The sequence below is a fragment of the Rhinolophus sinicus genome, chromosome 14 (genome assembly GCF_057876585.1).
Source record: "Rhinolophus sinicus isolate RSI-liver-muscle chromosome 14, RSI-T2T, whole genome shotgun sequence".
Lineage (NCBI taxonomy): Eukaryota > Metazoa > Chordata > Mammalia > Chiroptera > Rhinolophidae > Rhinolophus > Rhinolophus sinicus.
The window spans coordinates 141,269,519-141,292,010 of NC_142514.1; the positions used below are offsets into that span (position 1 = coordinate 141,269,519).

Genomic DNA, 22,492 nt, shown 5'->3' on the forward strand with positions numbered 1-22,492 from the left:
CCGCAAGACACTGGTTCTCAAAGCATGGTCTCTGGACCAGCATCATCAACGTCCTCTGGGACCTTGTTAGACAGCAGATCTCAGGCCTCTCCCCAGACCTATGGAATCAGAAACAGGGCTGGGGCCCAGCATCTGTGTTTTAACAGGCCCTGCTGGTGATTCTGATGTTCAGCTCAAGTTCAAAAGCCTCTGCCTTGCAGTGTCTCGGTCAGTCCCCTCACACGTTGCTTACCTCTTCTCTCCAGGCATCTGGTCCCATCAGATGCAGTCACCAGGTTCTGCTCACTGATAACGGACACATTGGGCTGAAATTGTGGTGCCCCTCTGGGATATTCTGGGGTGGCACTGTCAGCCCTAGGAAACCAATTAGAGGAGTAATTGAAAAATGAAGGTGGTCACCCCCCCGTGACACACCAAGCCCAGCCTGATCCCCATCATCCTCACATACACCAGTGGGACTCAGTGTGGCAGTCATGAGCCCCCTATCAGGGGTCTGACGCCCCCCCAACAGATAAAAGGAACCCAATGAGCAGAACTGTATCACCAGCTGGAGGTCGGAAGGCTGCCCGCAGGCACACACAGGAGCCAGGGAAAATGTTTTTGAATATATGAGGCCCCACTACCTTGGCAGTATAACCTCCCACTTCTCTGCCAAAGCCATGTCTGAAGTGGAGGGAGGAGAGACCCTGGGAGCTCTCGGGTTGGAGAAAGGAATAAGCCATGGGAAAGATAGATTACCTGGGCAGAGATCTAAGAAAGCATCTCTTGCTGGAGTCTCCTGTCCGTTTGGGCCAGAACTACAGCTGCCGTCATAGTATTTTCCTTCTGCTTCTTACACAGCCCTTTCCCAGCAGGCCATCTGCTCCTCTGACCTCCTGCTTCTCGCCAGCTTCTCAAGCCCATTCCATAAGAAGCTCCCAGAAGTAGGAGTTGGGGGAGGGGGAGGAGGACATTGAGATGGAAAGAATTCGACCAGTGTGGGCTCAAATATTATAGCAGCTCAGCACTTACCAGCTGTGTAACTCAGGCTGGTCACTCAGCTCTGAGCAGCAGTTTTCTCACCTGTGTTTTGGGGACCTAGATCTAGACTGACTATAAAGCACGTGCATTTTGCAGTGTGTGTCACACAGCACTAAATAAACCCTCGGCCCCGTCCTTAAGAGGTTTACTGTCTAGGATTGTGCACTGTGCTCTTTAGGTCAGGCCCACGGCTGTTTCCTTCCAGCGGGGACTGAGCCTTAGACCCAGCCCCGGCGGGCCTCTTCCCCTGGTCCTGCCGGCCTCTGCTGCCCCACCCACCTGCCTTTCCTTGCGTTTGCCCAGAGCAGGAGGAGATGATCCAGCTCCCCACCTCCTAGGGGCTGTCAGAATGTCTGCCCTGATGCTTTCTTCTACCCAAAGCTCCATTCTGTCACCCAGACTCTGCCTCGGATTAGGAAGGCCCTACTCCTCGTCCTGTGGTTAACGCTGCTGTGACTCCAGTGACCTAGAGAAGACAGACGCTACTGGGGCCCAAGCTGTGGGGTTGGTGCGTTGTCTCCTCCATTGGTAACTGTGTGCCCGCCTTGCTCGAAGCCCGTGGCTGGGCATCACACTGATAATGGTCAGATAATGTCCTGCTTCCCGCCCTGAAGCACTCGCTGGGTCAGTCTATGGTAGGCAAGCAGCAGCCGGCCTCAGGACCTCAAGAGTGAAGGAGGAGGAGGCAGGTCTAGAGTGTAGGCCAGCCCTCTCTGGGTCCACTCGGCCAGTGTCACATGTGTGCTAGGGACTTGGCTGGGTGGAGCCTGGCACCCCAGGGGTACCATGAGGATGGGCAGCCAGAGAAGTGCCGCAGAATGAATTGATTTGATAAATGGCCATTTATTACCCTCTCGAATTGGCTGAAACCAATTTCGGTCACATCAACCCCTGGTAAGTGCTGGGATATTGATTTGTGCAAAGTAATACAGTGAATTTATCAGTGTGATCCCCGGCTGCAGGGCTTCTAGCAAGGCTGGCGCACCGTTACCACCTTACAAATAGAGGAGCTAACGCACCAAACCCCGCAGCCCAGGCCCCCGCTGCCTCTCTGCTCTACTAGGGTCACTGGCGCCAAAGCAGGGCCGACCAACATACAGCAAGCCAGAGCCCTGGCATTGAAAGTGAGGTTTTCCTTCCAGAATCCAGAGCTGTTCTTGGTCGTGGGGTGGAACCGGATGCCTCCCCTGTCGGGCAGACCTCCTGGGAGCTCAAAGCCTCTGTGCCCCACCATCCTCAGAAAGGCCAGCTCTCTGTTCAGCACATTCAGAGCTAGACTGCGCCCCCTCCCTCCAACCTGCTCACCTCCTGTGTTCTTGTCTCAGTCAAGGCACCAGCATTCACTGATCTGAATAGAAACGTAGTCGTTTTCTTGGCCCCTCCCTAGCCCCTCCCCCCTCGCAGCCCATCAGGTATCAGGTTCTATCTTTCTACCTCTTAAATACATCTCAGACCTGGCCTCTCCCTTCTGTTCTTAATACCACTACCCCAGCTCAGGACCCCGGCATCTCCCATCTGAATCACACAGTATCCTCCTCACTGGTCTTCTGCCTCCTTTCCTTTCGCTACCGTGTTTCCCTGAAAATAAGACCGGGTCTTATGTTTATTTTTGCTCCAAAAGACACATTAGGGCTGATGTTCAGGGGATCCTGAAAAGTCATCCTGAAAAATCTCGCTAGGGCTTATTTTCCAGTTAGGTCTTATTTTTGGGGAAACATGGTATAATCACCTTTTCTACCCTGCTTGACTGAGCTTTGTAAAAATTCACCTATTTAAAAAGCCTTGAGTGGCCCTTGCTGCCCTAGCCCAGCACACAATGCCAACCCCTGCTGCCCCCGCTTTGCACTGGACCCACCAAGACACCACCAGCCACACCAACTGCACGTGCTGAGTGGATCTGCCTGCATCTGTTGATGCTGCCCCCTGCGTGGAACTCCTTTTCTTCAGGCCCTTTCCCCACCCCAGCCCTGTCTGTCTTCCACATTCTGACTGGCTTTTACGTAGCCCTGACTCAGTTCAGGAGCAATGGACTGTAGACTTCTGAGGGCAGAGATCATGACTGAATTGTTTTTGTTTTACCAGTTCCTGGCACAGCACTATGTTCAAAGTAGATGCTTAGTGCAGTTTGTTGAATTAATTAATGTGATATGGCCCCTTGTCTAGCTCTGTGATATGCTCTGAGGAAAGAAGAAAAGCTGTAAGCCTGCTCTCTAGTAGTTCACAAGCATACTGGGAATGTGACAGTAGCGAAATAGGTCAGTACAACACCCATACTCCCTGACCTTCGACCCTCTGGGTAGACAGGCCATTCCCCAGACACCTTCTCTGAGAAGCCTCCTCTGGGCAGCAGATCACCCTACACCCCTGGAAGCTTCCCTCTGACCAGGGACCTGGCCCCCACACCCATTGTACCTGGTCCCAGTTGACCCTGAAGCCCATGAACTCCCTTGGGGACGCTCTACCACGTCAACTGCTCTTCTGTGCCGGGATCGGGCCGAACTCAGAATCTCAGCGTCAGGCATGTGGCACGCAGTGGGCACCCTCCTGTCGTGTGCCTCCCTTCCCGCTCTGACTAATCCAACACTCATCTTCCCAAGCCCTGCACCTCTCTGGGCTTTCCCTTGGAGCCCCATTTCTGATCTGAGAAAATATCCAGGTCATCCTGAGTTGTGCAGTGGCAGTGATTGATTTAGAAACTGTTGTAGTTCCACCTCCCCACCTCCCCACATCAGGGTCTCCTGTCCTGTGCCCCTGCTGTTCTCGTTGCCTGGACTGTCCTGCTGAGACGCTCAAGACCCAGGCCCTCCCCAGGAAGCCTTCCTTGGCTCTCCATCTGATGCAGGGCTCTTTCTCTAGGCTTCCTGTGGACACCTTTTGTCACTGCACTTACCACAGCGCATCGGTTTGTATGTCTTCCTCCAAAGGTCAGGAACTACCTCTCATTCAGCTTTCCCCAGGGTTGGCTACACAGGTGTGTAAAATGTGGTTGAACTTCGGTGAACACACTCTGAGCCCATTTTGCCACTCTTCCTCTCCTCAACACAGATTTCCTTTTTTTTGGCATTCAGTATTAGTTTATATTAATTTCAGGTGTACAGCATAGTGGTTAGACATTTATATAAGCTCAACCAATTTTCATCTCAGCCTCTTTCTGGAAGAGTGTGACTCTTCCCTCCAGGAACGCCTACCTGCAGTGTACGCAGTGGGTGGGCTCAGCAAAAGCTATTCTTTGCATTTGTTTTTCTTTCCCCCCTTCTTCTGCCTCCCCGCCCCCCACTCTGGTTCAAGCCGTTGTTTCTCAGTCTAGTTGTGTAGGACACAGCTCCCTGGCCCATGCTGGTGTTATGAGCCTTGCGCTCCCCACAGCTGAGGCAGTCAGTCACCGGTCGTATGTTGGCCACTCACAGTAGCTCACGGCAGCTCTCGGCCATTCACTCTGGTTGCCGGCCACTCATACTGGCTGCTGGCCACTCACACTGGCCACCGGCTGCTCATGACGGCACATCATACAGTAGCCCGTGGCGGCTCACGCCAACCTCTGGCAGCTCATGGCTGCCAGCTCCAGTGAGAGCTGTTGTTCACAATCTTAGCTGTAGAGGGCGCAGCTCAGTGGCCCATAAGGGAATCAAACCGGCGACCTTGGCGTTACGAGCACGGCACTCCAACCACCTGAGCCACTTGCATTTTTAATATGTTAACCACTCAGTAGCAATAGTTTGCCTTCAGAATGATTAATCTTTAAAGACTAAGAAGAGAGCTGTTCTCTGATCATCCTCCAAATCCAAGGCCCCCATATCCACTCAGTCAGCAGGCACTTCATGAACACTTTCTGTGCTCCTTGAACCTACAAGAAATTGCTAATGGACATTTGGGTGACTCTCAACCATGAGAGTCCCCCTGAAGGACTGGTTCCCCTAGGAGACCACAGGCTTGGAAAACACCTGTTCCAGGTTAGGTTAAAAAAATTTCCCACACTAGAACTTACCAGGAAGGATGAGGCAACCCGCCCAGACTGCCCCAAAACCTTGCGCTGACAGTGGCGGAGGCCTGGGCTGGAAAGAGAAGGTAGCTCTTTTCCCCTCGCTTAGGTTTTGCTCACGTTGGGTCTTCCTTTCTGGAATGTCTCATCATACCCAGACTGCCTGGCGATCTTCCCCTCATCCTTCAGGCACAAACGTCAGTCAGGCACAAATGGCTGTTCCTACACTTTTCCCAGTGTTCCCATCCCATTTGGAACCCACAGTTTTCATAATAGCATTCACCTAAAAGGCACAAACCTTATTTTAGGCTTCTTTGTAGGTGCCCTAGCACCCAGCACAGAGGTTATTTGCTGAACAAGTAGATAAGCTCCCTAGAGAGGGATTAAAAGAACGGAAGCTTTATTCACCCAAGGGTAGTGAGAACCACTTGGAGCCATAACCACTTGGGTCCAGGCCTCGCTCTTCTTTGTAAAATGGGAGTTGAAGTATCTATTCTTTCCCTCTTGTGATTCTGGAAAGACCAAGAATTAATTCATTTAGCCAGCAAGCATTATACCACTGTTGGGCTATTCCCCAGGATCCCTCAGGAAATAGAACTCCTAGTTAGTACCTGCTCCCACGGATTACACAGTCAGATTGGGGCACACCCTCCACCTTGGATATGAAGGCACAGGCAGATGAAACCCCTTACACTGCCCCTCTCTGAGCCTCAGTCTTCTTTTCTGTAAAATGGAGCTAATACGTACTTCTCAGGATTATTATAAGGATGAAAGAGGTATCTGTAAAATACCAAAACTAGTGGCTGCTGCCACTGCTGCTGCTATGATTGCCATTATGTTTACTCTTACTATTTCACTTCTTGCAACTTACAGAATGCTTTCATAGCCATTAATTCATTTAGTCTTCATGGGGCTGACTCAGCATGTATCATATTCCCATTTTATAGATGAAGAAACCAAGGCTCTAAAGAAATAAGTGTTTTACTCAAAGTCAATCAACTAGTAAGTGACAGGGCTGGGGCTCTAAACTAGATCCTGCAACTTACCCTCTCTACCTTACCGGCCCATAGATGAGCATGGACCAGAGAATAAAGACCTCGGGAGGACCGGGGCACATGTGGGGAGGTGGAGTTCATCACAAAGAGTTGTTGTGGGTGAGTTTTAAGATGGCCCCGTCATGGTCGACACGGCCAGGAGCAGGCGCTCTGGTAAGGGGAAGAGCCCAGCAAGGAGGCGCTGGCATTGGCCCCACGTGTGGAGAGGTAGCCAAGCCTGCTTGGAGCTGCGGGGATGGAACCAGCCAGTGAAGGGGGCACTGGCAGCACCTCACGCGTAAGAGCAGACAGAGGTCAGGGGACGGGCTCCTGAGGCCCTGTGTTGAGTGGCTGCTCGAGCCAGACAGTTTTCCAGGCGAGGCAAGGGTATGAAGAGGTGCTGTGACCAGGGTAAGTTGACCCTTTCCTTGAACTTCTGAAGCACTAATTCAGGCTCAAGGGCCAGCCAGAGCTAGGGTAAATGAAGCCCAGGGTCTTCATTTATTTACCTATATAACCTTGAGCAGGTTACCTAACTTCTTTGTACATATTTTCTTGAGCAGGAATCAAGTTCCCTGCCTGCCTCGTAGGTTCATAATGAGGCTCAAATGAAGTTATGTCTACAGAAGTTCTTTAGAGACTATGAAGAGCTAGCAGAGTAACGTGCTGCCTCTGCTGGTCCACAGTGAGAGCCCCAGTGCCTATGGCCACCTCCATCTGGGCCCACCCAGGTCTGTCTGGCCTAGCCTCTGCCCTGGCCTCACAGGACCCTCAAGTCTCCCAGCCTTGGTCCTTTCGACCAACTACACCCCCTGGGGCCCGCCTTCCCCAGTCCTTCCTCGCTGCTTCCATTTTTCATTCTGTCGGACTCCATCTGCTTGGCCGTTTTTCTCTTCAGATATTATTAGAAATATCCAGAGTTGTAATTGTTTAATGGTTGGCATTTCGCCTGTTTCACAGGGGGCCCAGATCAAGCCCACCCCAGACTCCTGCTCTGGGTCTGGCAGAATTGCCCAGGGACAGCTGTGCAGTGGAGTCTGCCTGGCATTATAAAGAGCTCTCTCCTAGGTGCATTATTAGAAAAGAAGGGGGAAAAGATGGCCCCAGGCATAATCCAATTCCACATTCTCCATGGTGTGTTGGAACTGCCTCACCCAGCAGTGTGCAGCTCTCAGTGGGCTGGGAAGCTTTCCTGAAAGAGAAGTCCGGGTCAGAACCTCAGGTCCATGACACCTGGGGACCACTCCCCCAACCCAGGCCACCTGTCTAAGTGGTACCTGGGCACTTCTGCCTGTCCAGATACCCCATGAAGCCTGAACTCAGTTTATGCTCAGCTTCTTTCCAACCGAGGTTCTCAATTTAGCCAAATTTCGGAAGAATTTGACTCCTTTCAGATGATCCTCTCTCACCATCGCCCCAACACACATCCAAACACAGTGTTCACAGAAGTCCAGCCTTTGCCATTTTATGATGTCTCCACCTCCCCAAATACCCTTACCCCTGGGGTCTTTTTTTTTTTTTTAATTAAAATGTATCGAGATGACAGTAGTTAGTAAAGTTACATAGGTTTCAAGTGTACAAGTCTATAAATCATCTCTATATCACATTGTGTGTTCCCCACCCAGAGTCACTTCTCCTTCCATCACCATATATTTGGGGTTCTTGTTTCTCAGGACACTGGGGACTTCCTCTCAACCAGACTTGGACTCCTCCCCTTCATTCCCAGCCTTCAGGTACCTGTGAGGCCTGTGGGTTCTCTGTAGAGCCAGGCTTTCCAGAGGACCGGGCCAGTTAGTTCAGAGATGCCTGGGGCCTAGCCCAGAGGAGCAGTTGGACTGTGATTTCTCAGGCCCCTCTCAAAATTCCCAGGTGGCGCCTCCCAGGCAGGCACAATGGCGAGTCTGATGTTCATGAGGCTGCACAGTTTCCTTCTTTTTCTGCTGAGGCCAGAACTAGACAGTACTGAAGGTAGCCATGTTAGAGGTTAGGTGAGAAAGGCCACAGCGTGGACCTGAATTCCTAGGACAGGTTATTCCAGACCTTTGTCATCTGATCCACTCCACTGCTCGTGTTCATTCCCATCTCTCCAGGTCTGTCATGCTAGCCCTTTCTGCCTCTCCTATCCTGCCCAGCACACATGTTCTGTCATTAGTCCCGCTTCTTCCAAAAAGCCTTCTTTGAGCTCTGCAGCCTCTTCTTTGAAACCCAACCACGTGGATCTTACCACACAGTGTAGAATTTAGGATCTTCATACTTGAAGACTGGCAGACACATCCCTAAGACCGTCATGTCTTTCTCTGTGGACTTGGTCTCTGGGCCTTGTCTTCTGAGCCTGATTCTCCCGCTCTGTAGTTGGCCCTGTAATCTCTTCCCCTTGAATGCATAGCCCTGGATTTTATACTTCCTCCTGAAGAGGAGAGGTCAGGTCTCGTTCCAGCAGGGCTGCGCCCCCGGGGAATCTGGTACAGCTCTATCCTCCTACATCCCTGCCCCCTCCAGCCCCCAGAGGCCATGGTTAGTGGAGGTGCTAACCAAGTGGCTCACCATTCTATGCCCTGAGCTCCACAGTACCCCTGACTGGCTTCCAGAAAGTGTGCTTGACTGTATTTCCAGACAGCGGACCAGACTTTGGTTTCCCCAAATGGGAAAGAGTCCAGAGCTCACACCCCCGATCTCCAGGGGCCTGCCCTGGGCTTCTGCCTCTCCCATTTGCATAGGAGGCAGGCTCAGTCTCCCACCAGTGGTAAGTAGATGGGTAACCAGCCAAGAGCTAAAGTTCCTCTCGAATTCTCCCTCACCAACCCCCACCCCCTTCACCTCCATTCACCATCCACCCGCCTTTCAGTTTCCCTGGCAACACTGAGTGCTCATCCTGGAAAACTTTATCCGAAATCTGCTCTGGGCAGCTTTCCAAATCCATGCTAACCTGATTAGGTATCTCTAGGGGCCTTGCCAGCTAATCAGATTAGGCAGCACTAATGGTAGTGAGGACTTTGAGTGGGCGCAGAGCAGTAAAACATATTGTATACTTAGTGATAATTATCCTGCCTTTTGTGTCATTGATTTATCTGCCTCCCTCCCCGTCCCCCGTCTTGTGTGTTTGGCCGTAGCGATCCGGAGGAAGGAGAATGGCTGGTACGACGAAGAACACCCTCTGGTCTTCCTCTTCTTGGGATCATCTGGAATAGGTAACAGGAGCAGATCAGCCAGTGGGAAAGAAGAGCTGGGGGAGCCCCAGCGGCTGTGGGCCAGGATAAGGCCACCCACCTCTAGTTCAACTCCAGCTCCCAGTACAACGCCTCCAAATTATAGAGCCAGCAAGGGAATCATCTGTCACATTAGGAACAGCTTAAAGTATGCTCCTTCCCCAGGAAGCTGGGGTACAGGGCCCAGTTCACCTGCAGGGCCAGGCCCTTTGGAGCCTGGTAGCCATGCCCCAGCCACTCGGCATCCCCTGAGGCTGCCTTTTGAGTCCAATTAAACCACCTCCAGTGCCCAGCACATCGACGTTATTCGGTGCAGCCTGGGATATAATCTGCTAGGAAGCTAAAGAAAGCCCCTTATGCCAGCACAGTGCTAGGTGCATAGCGAAACTGGTTGCAGTAAAATGAACTGGGTGTTTTTCTGGCAATGTGAGCTGGAATATCTGAGGCATTCTCAACCCCTCACTGTCTGCCCTCACAGACGCCCCCTCCACCTCCTCTACCACACTCCCACCATTGTTTTGATAGGGAATTTCATGGTTTTTGTTGCCTTCTGTTCCCCTCTCAGCATTTCTATGGGCCTAGTTCTCCCTCAGGTAGGGTCCAAAAAGGTTAGCACCACCTCCTGATACTATGGAACTTGACTTCCTGTACTAGATAGTAACGTCCAAAGGCTTGGCGGTCATACCAGATGGCCCTTCAGAACCACCACTTTGGTGTTGTCATTCCCTCTTTATGTTACAAAGAAAGGCCTTGAAGCCAAGAAGAGGTGCCCTCCCTGCCTCCGATGGGTCTGTGGCTCCAGTCCTTGCTGGATGACAAGGTCGTGGGTATCGAGAGAGATACAGTGCAGTGAGCCAGGAAGTCAAGGTGCTCCTGGGAGAGGCAGGGTTGGTGCTGAACTTCAAAGGACAAGTTGGCTCTGGATTATAAGAATCAACCTCCCACTCTTAGGATGCTGCTAAAGAAAAAGACTCAGTTCCCATCCACGGAAAAATCAGGATGCAATTCAGACTTGGATTCTGGTCCCAGCTTCACCCTTCCCTCGGTGACTGTGGGAGAGTCACTGGCCCTTTCCTAGCCTCAGCATTCCCATCCATAAAATATATTCTTTTCAGTGTCCATGCATTTCTAATATTCTTTCATTCCAGGAGAGTCAGTCTGGTCCTGACTCAATTCCTCTCGCTTTTCTCTTATTAGGAAAAACCGAGCTGGCCAAGCAGACAGCCAAGTACATGCACAAAGATGCCAAAAAGGTAAGTGCGGGCCATGGAGACCGCGCCACTTCTGCTAGCCCCGCAAATCCTAGCTCCCTGAATCTGGCAATAGCTGATCAAAAAGACACACGCTGGCCTGGGAAGTAGGCCTCAGCTTTAGCTGCTACTTTGCTACTTGGCCACCAGTTGTTCCAGGAATTTGGGCAAGTTACCCAACCTCTTTGTACCTCGTTTCTTCATCTATGAAATAGGAAGGGTACTCATTGCCCTTTCTGACTCATGGGGCACTTGGGAGAACGCAGTAAGATTCATCTGTACAGGTATTACAGATGCTGCTCTGTGCCAGGTACTATACTAGTTCCTGATAATACAGTGTTTGTTTAGATGCTCTCCCTGCCCTAAGAAACTTAGTCTGGAGAGGGAAACAGCTTTAAAAACATACTATTACTGTTCGGTGCCATCAAGGCCATGCCAGAGGGATGGATTCTTGGGGCCTGTAGGAGAAAACAAGTAGGAATAAGAGGTGCTTTATTGCTGCTCTCCATCCTACATGAGCTTTTTAACAGGATTTCTTATGTGGGGTAGTCACAGGCCCCTTTCCCCCATAACTCAGCCCTGGATTTTCCATAGGAAAGAGCCATCCTCATGCCCTATTTGTTCAGACTCCGGCTTTCCAAGGCCTGCTCAGTTTGACTTTCTGCGCTGACAGGCAATGCTTCCATACAGAGAGACATGTCAGAGAGAGCAGTCCTTGGAGACTCCAGAAACATTTCAACAAAAGCCAAACATTCTGCTTTCTACCAGCCTTCCCAGCATGGTGGCTAAGGCCCCCTGTCCACCATCAGAGCTTGCCATGACCCCAGATGCCCTTGCCTCGTTTCTATGGAAAGCATCCCCAGCTGAGGCAATGCGGAATTGCTCAGGCCTGTGCCCGCCAAACTACCCCAGCAGCAGAGCCCTGGGCACCTCCTGTCCTGCTTCTAGACTACCTGCCCCTTTGCCACCTTCCTACCGGCAGCCACAGAAATGGTCGCTCAGGCTGTGTGCTGAGCTGCATCCATGGCCTCCTGCTGCCTAATAACTGGCTGAAGGCTCCTGGCTCTGCCAGTAGCTGTGCTTTGCCTCAACCAAACCCAGAGCAGACCCACTTGACAGGCAGGCAGGCAAGAAGCAGTGCGTGACATGCTAATATGCTCTAACTGAAATAGCATTTTTTAAGACAATTCATCAGGTTGGCAGCGATTGAAACAATTAGCACTCTGGAAAGGGCCATAAACTAGCAAGACTATTATTAGGGAAGATGCAGTTACGGGCAGGAACCACCTGATTAGGGATGAAGAATTCTGAGTGTTTTAATTTTAATACTGTCAGAAAGGTTAATATTTAATTACAAATTATAATCTCCTTATCCAAGCTGTCTTAATATGTCTTCATACACAGTGGAAGTAAAAGGAAAGTATCTGCTGACTTGCTGGTGGAGAAGGGAGAGGGCTTATTCAAAGACTGATGAAGCAAGTCATTTTTCACTTGGAGCATCTGTTCAGTTGGGGGCACCAGGGCAGGGTGTCATGATGGCAGTTTTCAACATAAGCCTCTGTCCGAGGAAAAGGAAGTCACACCATCACCCGTTGGAGGCAGTGGGCTGGGTGGTCCTTTCCTTGGCCCAGGCTCCAGTTCTTTCTGCTGGCCCTAGGCAGGTTACTGTACCCCTTGTCCATCCTCTCGCCCGTCCTGAAGCCTGTATTTCTCTTGGCTGAGCTGCCGGGGCCCTCTGAAGATGCATGCTGGCTAATGCCCCACGTACCCCCATGTGACCTTCATTACTTCCCCTAGCCCTTTCCCACCTCTTGGGTTGGAGCCTCTCCTCAGGCCCCTGGTGAAATTAGGAGAGGAAACAAGGGCCTGTGTTACACAGGAAGAAACTATAGCATGAAACAGGGAGGCAGCATGCCCAGAACTGGGACCGGAAGCCAAGCCCCTGGCTGCCAGCCCGGGGCTCTTTCTGCCACCCTGTACCTCAGGTACAGAGTGACAGGACAGAGGAAAAACTAGAAGTACATCACTGAGGGAATTTCAGACCAGCAGCCGAGCTAGAATAGGCCTGGATTTCAAACACAGCTACCTCCCTCCCAGGGTCTCGGCGCCCCATCCTGCCCAGCTCTTAGGAGAAGTGTAGTCAGTGAGTGTGCTCTCTCAGACGAAACCGTGTGGCAGTAGGAGAGAAGCCTGGGAGACTGTGGGGAACCTTGGTCTGGGTGGAGAAACAGGGCACCTGTGAATGCCCTTATGGTTCCCGAAATCTCTAAGTTTGTGAAAAGAAGTGGGTACTCTGCCTGTGTTGACTCACAAATCCCATTCTACCCAGCGTTCTCTTCGCCTGGGGTTATTCATGGTCAGGCCTCATCCTAGGGAGCCACTTCCTTGGAAATCACCCCTAGGCCCAGCAGTGGGGAGAGAGGCTGCAAGCTACTTCATGAGTGGCTTTTTAGATGAAATGGGGAAATATAAATAAATAGAAAGGTTTATTAGTAGTTTATAAGAAAAGTAAACTAAAAGTGGTGTGTGCCCACACAGACTTGCAAAGCTGAGGGCACCATGGAGCTGTCCGGGTATTTGTTGCTCCCCTTCGTGTCATCAAGGTCCACGCTGGTTGTGACTTTGTCCATGGCTGCCTGCCCCACTCCGTGGGTGCTCCACGGGGACAGAGACCAAGGCTTGTTCACCATTGTAGCCCCAGTGCCCAGCACACACAGGTGCCCTCAGGAAATGGGGAATGGGCGGGAGGAGAGTGGATGATGTGGTAACCAGATCAGTAGAAGCCTCCCTGTAAAGAGACACTCTGAGCCAGGTTTAGAAGGGCAAAGACGTGACCCGGTTTGTTAAAGTAGGGAATGGAATCATACAGGGAATAAGGGGACAGAAAAGGACATAGGAGCCTGACAGAATATGTCACGAGAATGGGATAGAAGATCTTGAGTTGGTGTGGTGTGAAAGCCTAGGGGATATTTAAGATGCTCTCCTCCTTACCCCTTCCCTGTGCCTTCCTGCTTCCGATTGGACTCCTGCTTATTCCCACACAGGGCTTCATCAGGCTGGACATGTCTGAGTTCCAGGAGCGGCATGAGGTGAGTGAGTCCTCGGTGAAGCTTGGTTTGGAGGGCCTGTCAACAGGACCACCTGGGCATTTTGATGTAGCTTATGATTTGGGCTGGAGATAATTCCAGCAGCTTTGGGATTTGTCCTTTGGGGAAATATGTGTGTAGAGGGCCACTGATCTGTTTTGCATTGCATTTGTTCTGAAGAATAAACATGGAAGATCTGTCTGATCTCCCATCATGATCGGATTCCTGCCACCCCAGGAGACAGGCAGTCCTAACAGTGTATATGAAGCCATCTTCCTATGCATGCCCCATATTGGAAACTGAAAACATGGAAAGGCCTTCCTAACATGTTTCCTTGCTTCCCCCAGGTGGCCAAGTTTATCGGGTCCCCACCAGGCTACATCGGCCATGAGGAGGGTGGCCAGCTGACCAAGAAGCTGAAGCAATGCCCCAATGCCGTCGTGCTCTTTGATGAAGTGGACAAGGCCCACCCAGATGTGCTTACCATCATGCTGCAGCTGTTTGATGAGGTGAAAGTTAGCCTGGGCTGGAGTGGAGGTGGAGACACTTGGAGGTATTGGGGGCTGTGAACAGTGGGAACCAAGGACCCAGAGGCCTATCTGATCATTCCTCAACTTGCTGCTCCCTGTGTGTACATTCGGGCACTTAGCAGATGTGCCCCCTTTCTGGACCAGGGCCCAGACTGGGCACTCAAGGGAAGACCCGCACTGCCCACAAGTTGAAAATGTCATCACTGCCCAGGCTGCGTTCCAGAGAGACAGAGTGGGGCAGAGGTGCCAGGGTAGAGAGAGACCTGAACTTTTAGTTCCAGCTCTGCTTCATCTCTGGGCATCGGGGACCTCATGTGACAAACAAGGAGGCTGGATCCAAGATAAGCTCCAGGAACCTTTGTGGCTCATAGAGCCCTTTTCTTCTGAGGAGCTCCAGGCTCATCACAAACAAGACAGGCTACTCCACTGGTGATGCAAGTTCTACATAAGGAGAAGAACCCTCATTTATTCAGCACATTCTGTGTTCTAGGCTTGTGCTAAACACTTTACAGCTGTTATGGCTAATCACAATAGCCAGGCAAGGTGGAAACGATCTCATCTTTTACAGATGCAGAAACTGAGGTTCAGAGAGGTTATAAATGTCCTGCCCAAGGCCACAGAGCTACTCTGTGGTGGAGCCAAGATTGGGCTGCAAATACATCTGATCCCAGAGCCCCAGTTCTGCCCTCTGTACCGCTCCTTCCCTTGAGCTGAGGAGAGAGAGCTTATGGTTATGGAGGGGTTAACCTCTGCCCTTTCCAGGGGCCTGCAGAACCGGGATGAGTCTTCGCTAGTACTCCCACACGGGGCTACTTTAGCCAGCACATGCCAGATGGAGTCCAGCCTACCTGTCCACTTAGCCCCTTCGGCCCCGGGAAAATAAGAGGGGGTTTTGCTTCCCATGTCACAAGTGCAGTAGATGAGGTACAGGACCAAATAGCACACCAGGTACCAAACCAGGAAGACCCAAAACCAAATGACCCCATAGCTGCCCACCACCTTCCCCGCCTGTCCCAGCATCCTTGCTCCTGCCCCAGATTTGTTGTTGTCTTCCTAGCCCCTTAGCTACTCCCTGTCCCCAGGCCCCCGCTGAGGAATGAAGACCAATCATTCAAAAGTCACGTATTCAGTTACTCACATCATGTTCTGAGACCTCCTGCTCTGTGCCAGCCTCTTGATGGGATTCAGGTACACAGCTGTGCATCAGACCGAAACCTGCCCTTGGAGCTCCCTGCCTAGTAGACAGGTAGAAAGGAGACATGGTAATAGTTGACATTTTTGCACTTTATATGCCAGGCACCATTCTAAAAAGCTTACAAGTATCAAGTCCTTTAATCCTCCCAGCAACCTGTGATAGTTACTATTACTACCTCCATGTAACAAATGTGGAAACTGAAGTAAAGTGAGTAATTCACCCTTGATTATACAACTGGTCGGAACCTCGGCGGTCCAGTTCCAGAGCCTGCAGCTTAAGTAATAACTACTGTGCAGCTAGAGCCAAAAGAGAGAGGCAGATCTGCAGTGAAGCATTCACAGGAAGGGACAGTCCAGCAGCCTGTTTGGCCTCTGACGTCCCTGGAGAGGTACCTCTGATGGCCTGCTTAGCCCAGGAGGAGGGTAGGCAACTGCTGACTGCAGTACCACTGGGCCCACCTAGAAGATGCTTACCACCCCCACCGGGAAGCCCTGTCCACCCCTCCGCTGCTGCTGGCACTCCACGGCTGCCTTTGGGAGTTGATAATAATTCTTTCCTGCCTGCTCTAGCTTCCGATGCTTGTATCCTTGGTTCCATTGACCAAAGCTGCCCTCCTGGTTTACTTAGCCAGATTTATGCATGTATGCTCCTTGAGGACAGGGACCTTGTCTTACTTACTCTCGCCATTCCCATTCCCACTTCTCAGGAGAAGTGCTCTGCTGACTAACTTCATTCCGTGGTAATTCAGCACACCTTCCATGGATGAATAAGTGTTTGCCAGGTGAACAGAGAGGAGAAGGGCCTGCCGCAGACACCTAATGTGCAGAGAAGCACAGGGGCATGAGGCAGCCAGGTGTATTCAAGGAACCGCAGCTGTTCAGTACGGCTCGACTGCAGAGGGAAGTGAACAGAGTGGTGGAGATGAGGTGGGTAAGGTAGATGGGGGCATTTTACCTGGCCCCAGTTAAGGCAAAGGAGCCTAGATTTATTTGGTGGATCATAAGGAGTCTTTAAAGACTTTAAGCAAGAGAGAAACATGGTCAGGTTTTCACTTTATAAAGATCCTGTAGGCAGTGGTGAGAGGATGGAAGGAAGAAGAGGGCAGCGAGAACACCATTGAAGACTCCAGGCTAGAACTGGGGAAGCCTGCTCTAAAGCTGGGCCGTGGGGTAAGAACTACCAGCAGGTTGTGCAGGGCTCAGTGGATGGGAGGAGAGAGGGACGGGCCGAGGGTTTCTGGCCTGGGTGACTGCATGGCTGCTGCTGCAATCAGCTGAGGCAGAGAGCACAGGAGGCTGAGCAGCAGATGGGCGAGGAAGGTGAGCTGAGGTTTGGAATTGTTGACAGGTGATGCCTGAGGGACAGCCCGATGGAGATGTCCAAGAGGCCATTCATCAATTGGAGAGGTCTGGAGCATAGGAGAGGTCTGTACTGGAAGCAGAAATCTGGGAATGCCCCAGCACAGAGAGGATGACGGGAACCATGGGAAGCCATGAGATCTCGCAACTAGAGAGTATAGTGTGCAGAGAAGAGGGGGCTGACACAGAGCCTTGTGACCTATCCGGAAAGAGTTGGGGGAGTTGGCCAAGCAAGAGGCTGGTTCAGTGTGGGGCGGAGGGGGCACACACAGAACAGCCCCTGCCTCAGTGGTCAGGAGTGAGTCGGGGAGACAGGCAGCAAAAAGCAGCTCGGCCCACTTTGGTGAGTGCCATGCTAGGTGAGGTAGCAAGTGCCAGGAGTTGTGAGGGCACCTAATCCAGTCTGGGGGCATGAGGGAAACCCCCCACGCCCACCCAGCCCGTTCTCCCAAGCATGGGCCCAGAAAAGCAAGAGCCCTAGATACGCTCACCAAAGCACCAAGCGGGGCTAATACTGGTCACTTCCCAGGTGACCCCAGAGCTTACAGCACACAGCCGAAGTCCCAGGAAGCAGCGGGCCCCCAGGAAGCGCATCCTCTGCTCCTCCCTTCAAGGATAGAAGCAGTGGGAAAATAGCCCCTAGAGCCCTGGGGTGAACCTTTGCACACAGCCTCCACCCCACCCCCCCTCCAGGATGTGGGCACTCCAGTCATTGCTGGGATGTGGGACAGTGACAGCTCCCTCTTTGGGACATCTTTATTGCCACGGACTCAGAGGACAAGGAGACATGAAGTCACCCTTGGGTCAGTCATACACTGCACCTGCTCCCCTCACCCACCTGGGACCCATCCTCAGGCCCAGTTATGAGCAGAGCGTGGATCTCTCGGAATGAAATTGCCGCTGGTTATTGCTCTGGCCGGTATAGCAGTGCGCGCACTCAGTCCTCAGGGCTGAGCTCTGTGAATATGCAGTGTCATGCACGTGCTTGGGCAAGCCACACTCAGGCAGACCTGGTCCCCACTAAGGAGCAGATTCTGTCATATTGTCACGCGTAAGCAGAAGGCTAATGGCAAAAGCTCAAGAACATCCATTTGTGCCCTTGCCATCCCCTTGTCGCACCCCAAGGCGGGGACGAAGAGTGACTGGGAACTGGATCACGAGGCCCCAGTGAATAGACCTCCTTGGAAGTAACACTTTCTGAGAGGCCTGTGCCTAGGGCCAGTGTAAAGTAAGGCTGAAAAGTACTGGGTACCATGCCCAGCACACAGTAGGTGCTTAGATAATGTGCATTCCTTCCCCGGTTGCCTCTGAGGGCCAGGGTTGGTCTGCCATTGCAGTGGCTTTGGAAGCAAGGACTGACCTTGAGTCAGGTCACACCAACAGAGAAAGGGAAACGCTTGAGGAGGATTGGTTACCGGCTGAGCCTGGGGCAGGCAGGAATTGACAGGCTGAGGTCAGTGACCTATCCCCCAGAGTGTATTCTCCAGCCTGGCAGGACCTGTACTTTGTCTGCACCCAGAGGAAATCCCACGCAGGTCTCCGTCTTCCCACACCTGTCCCAGTTGCTTCTCTCCAGTAAGGATCAAAGGATGCAAATTAATTTGGCAGAATTATGAGAAAAAAATTTTTTATTAAATTTATTGCAGTGACATTGGTTAGTAAAATTATATAGATTTCAAGTGTACAATTCTATAATATGTCATCTATATATTGTATTGTGTGTTCACCCGAAATCAGTTCTCCTTTCATCACCATATATTTGACCCCCTTTACTCTCTTCTACCACCACCCCCCCTTATCCTCTGGTAACCACTCTTGTCTGTGTCTATGAGTTTTTGTTTGTTTGCCTTGTTTGTTTGTTGCTTTCAGTTTTATATCCCATATATGAGTGAAATCATATGGTTCTCAACTTTGTCAGACTTACTTCACTTAGCATGATAATCTCAAGATTCATCCATGTTATCGCAAATGGCAGCATTTCATCTTTTCTTGTGGCAGAGTAATGGTCCATTGTATATACCGTGTTTCCCTGGACATAAGACCTAGCCAGACAATCAGCTCTAAAGCATCTTCTGGAGCAAAAATTAATATAGGACCAGGTCTTATATTATGTAAGACCGGGTCTTATAGTAAAATAAGACCGGGTCTTATGTTAATTTTTGCTCCAAAAGACACATTAGAGCTGATGGTCCTGCTAGGTCTTATTTTTGGAGAAACACGGTATGTACCACATCTTCTTTATCCAATCATCTATTGAAGGACACTTTCGTTGTTTCCATGTCTTGGCCACCATGAATAATGCTGCAGTAAACATAGAGGTACATAAATGTTTTCAGATTTTTTGGGTAGATACCAAGAAGAAGGATTGCTGGGTCATATGGTAATTCTACTCTTAATTTTTTTTAGGAACCTCCATACTGTTTTCCATAGTGACTATACCAATTTACATTCCCACCAACAGTGTATGAGGGTCTCTTTTTCTCCACAGCCTCTCGAACACTTGTTATTACTTATCTTGTTGATAATCGCCATTCTAACAGGTATCTCATTGTGGTTTTGATTTGCATTTCCCTAATAGCTAGTGAAGTTGAACACTTTTCTCATATATTTGTTGGCTGTTTGTATGTCTTCTTGGGAGAATTGTCTGTTCAGGTCCTCTGCCCATTTTTTAATTGGATTGTTTTCTTGTTGAGTCGGAAAATTTTATTTAGGGAAAGAAAATTGTGTGGAGCCTCATTTATCCAGCACTGTTGATAGGACCTCAGTCGCCTGGTGCAAAAGGGAAGGGCACGGGCTCTGGGGTGAAACGGTTTGAGCCTCAGCTCTAATATTTTCTAGCTATGAGACCTTGAATGAGTTTCTTAACCTCTCTGAGCCTCAGTTTCTCTGTAGAGGTTGTAAGGATTCAGGCATTCAGCAAGCAGGTACTGAATACCTACTATGTGCCAAATACTGTTCCAGGACCCATTGAGAACAAGACCCAGCCTCTGCCTTCTTGGAGCTTTTAGTGGGCCCAATGCAGTAGTGCGTGGAAAACACTAAACAGGACACCATGATGGAAGTGCCCATGTGTCCACTGTCCACTGTTGTTACTCCATCAGTTCCTCTCAGTGAGGCCCTGATCATTGCTTTTGTTTTAAATGACTGCAGAGTGCTGTCATGCAGTGGTAGCCTTGAGGTTTGCTGGGTGGGTAGAGCTCCTTCTTACTCTTCTGTCTCTTCCGTCTGCTGTTGCTCCTTTTCTCTTTCCTTGGTGCATCTGTCTCCAGTATAGATGCTTTCTTCTATGTCACTTCTAGAAAGAGCTAAAGATTCCAAGGAAACTTCCCATGTTGATTAAAGGAGGAGCCTTACTTTTTATCCTTCTCTGTCAGGCCAGACAATAGCTACAAAGATGCAGAGATTATACCTGTTTCAGTTCATTTGGATCCAACAAATATATGTGTTTGCTTAGTAATGACAGTTCAGAGCATTTGTACAGCTTGGTTAACTAAGGATCTTTCTCGAGTATGACCATATCTAGTCCTCACAGTGGCCCAGTAAAACTTTTACAGCCACCTGGGCTTTTCTTATCATAACACTTAGCCCACTGAATTGTCATTGCTGGTTTCCTAAGTGTCACTCCTCTGGACTGGGAGCCTGTCAAAGGCTCGGTGAGTCACCAGTGCCCCAACACAGAGCCCGGACCAGAGTGGGCTTCCAAGAAAGTGTGTTGGATGGATGCATGTGAAATCAGGCTGACTTCTGGGTGCCAGGGATGATTGGGTGCCCTGATTGGTGACACACAGCAGGTACGTTCTTGCCTGGAGGCACTCTCGGTAGGTGGAGCATTTGTAGCCTAGGGCACTGAGGTGCAGCCGAGGTGTGAGAACAGTGCTCAGAGAACCCAGAAGAGCGAGCAGCTGACTGCCAAGGGTGGGAGAGGCACAGCGGTTCTGGAGAAACCTCCTGGAAGAGGTGCCCAGCCTTATAGCTCCCTGACCATGCAGTCACTGTTCTTTCCCAGGGCCGGCTGACAGATGGAAAAGGGAAGACCATCGATTGCAAGGATGCCATCTTCATCATGACCTCCAACGTGGCCAGCGACGAGATCGCACAGCACGCACTGCAGCTGAGGCAGGAAGCTTTGGAGATGAACCACAGCCGCATCGCCGAGAACCTTGGTATGGCATATGGCCTGAACTGTTGGCAACTGGGCAAGTGCCCAGGCCACCAGCACATCTCCTGGGGGCAAGGATGGCACTGGGGTCCCAGGCCTTGGTGAGGGTCTAGGTAGGCAGTTTTGTCCATAGCTGGCAATGACCAGACACCAAGAACCATACCAGATAGTGGAGAGAGACCGTGCCCTCACTTCTTCAAGAAAGTGACAAGAGGTTTACAGGCAGATGAATGGACAGAGCCACCCCAGGGTAAGGGGCCAGGAAGAAGCTAGGTTCTTAGGGACCCGAAGAGACGCATACTCAACAGGCAGAGATGCTTTGGTGCAGTGAGGGGACAGCTGATCAAAAATTACATGGAGATGGACATAGCCTTTTACAGCCAGGGAGACTTCCTGTGTAGATGGGCTGGAGAGTGCTGGAAAGGAGGAGTGCATCAGGGAGAAGGCCACTTCTGTCAGCTTTCCATTTGGAATTGAACCCTCCAGCCCCCTTCTTCCAAGTTAGAACTCAAGTCTTGGTCCTGACTCCCTTTCCTTCCCCTCTCCCCTCCCTGACACTGCTTCCACCATAAGGAACCCCAGGTTTTATAGCACATGAGAGCTGAAAGGGCCTCAGAAAGTACCCAATCCAGTCCTCTCATTGTTCAGGTAAGAAGACCAGGCCAAAGCCCAGAGACGCTGAGGTGCTGACGGGGATCACATAGACCATCGGGCCAGGGCTCTTTTCATGGAGGCCAGAGGGCAGGCGCGTTCCGCACAGTCCCCTGTGGCAATAGGCAGTTTCTGATTCTGTCTCCACAGGGGATGTCCAGATGAATGACAAGATCACCATCTCAAAGAACTTCAAGGAGAATGTGATCCGCCCCATCCTGAAAGTAAGAGGTCTTTGTCCTTCCTGATGGAACCTCAGATGGAGGGGATTCCCTTAGCCTTTCTAAAGCTGTAGAAGTCCCCATATCTTCCCCACTGGGGTTCAGTCATTGCCTTTATCCCCGTCTGAGTCACTGAGTTCACCCCACCCCTTATCTGGCCCCGCAGGCTCACTTCCGGAGGGATGAGTTTCTGGGACGAATCAATGAAATCGTCTATTTCCTCCCCTTCTGCCACTCGGAGCTCATCCAGCTAGTCAACAAGGAACTGAACTTCTGGGCCAAGCGAGTAAGAGCGGGGACTGCCCGTGGGTGGGGATGGACCACGGTGGTGTGGGGTCAGGGGCCCTGGGGCACACAGTCTCTCACTGGCCCAGGCCCAGGCATGAGTGGGGAGCAATGGGAAGCACTGAGCCACATGCAGGCACACTCCTGTCTAACCTTTCTCAGGCCAAGCAAAGGCACAACATCACGCTGCTCTGGGACCGCGAGGTGGCAGACGTGTTGGTCGACGGCTACAATGTGCACTATGGGGCCCGTTCCATCAAGCATGAGGTGAGCACAGGAGACAAGTGAGGCGCCTCCACACGCTCCTGCCCGGTGCCCCCACACCCAGCCCCTGGGCTCCCAGTCTGGAATTGTTCATACCCAGAGCAGATGCCCCTTGAGAACCAAAAACACAAGATGACCAAGTCAAGCCCCTTTCCAGAGGGTAACCGAGAATGAACCCCTTCCAGATGGGAAACTGAGTTGGGAACGTCAGAAACTGACATCATTGAGTCATTTGCACAGTCGTGCAAGTTGTG

At 51.1% G+C, this 22,492-nt stretch overlaps 1 protein-coding gene across 2 annotated transcripts in view; it reads left to right on the top strand.

Annotated features, from left to right (window-relative positions):
- CLPB (ClpB family mitochondrial disaggregase) overlaps nt 1-22,492 on the top strand; it is a 136,379-nt gene that overhangs the window by 111,405 nt on the left and 2,482 nt on the right. For both annotated transcript variants that reach the window (XM_019744405.3, XM_074335827.2), the window contains 8 exons: nt 9,144-9,221; nt 10,437-10,492; nt 13,534-13,578; nt 13,923-14,084; nt 20,665-20,821; nt 21,619-21,692; nt 21,856-21,975; nt 22,137-22,241. In XM_019744405.3, the coding sequence (XP_019599964.1) occupies nt 9,144-9,221; nt 10,437-10,492; nt 13,534-13,578; nt 13,923-14,084; nt 20,665-20,821; nt 21,619-21,692; nt 21,856-21,975; nt 22,137-22,241 (797 nt within the window). The remainder of the gene's footprint in view (nt 1-9,143; nt 9,222-10,436; nt 10,493-13,533; nt 13,579-13,922; nt 14,085-20,664; nt 20,822-21,618; nt 21,693-21,855; nt 21,976-22,136; nt 22,242-22,492) is intronic.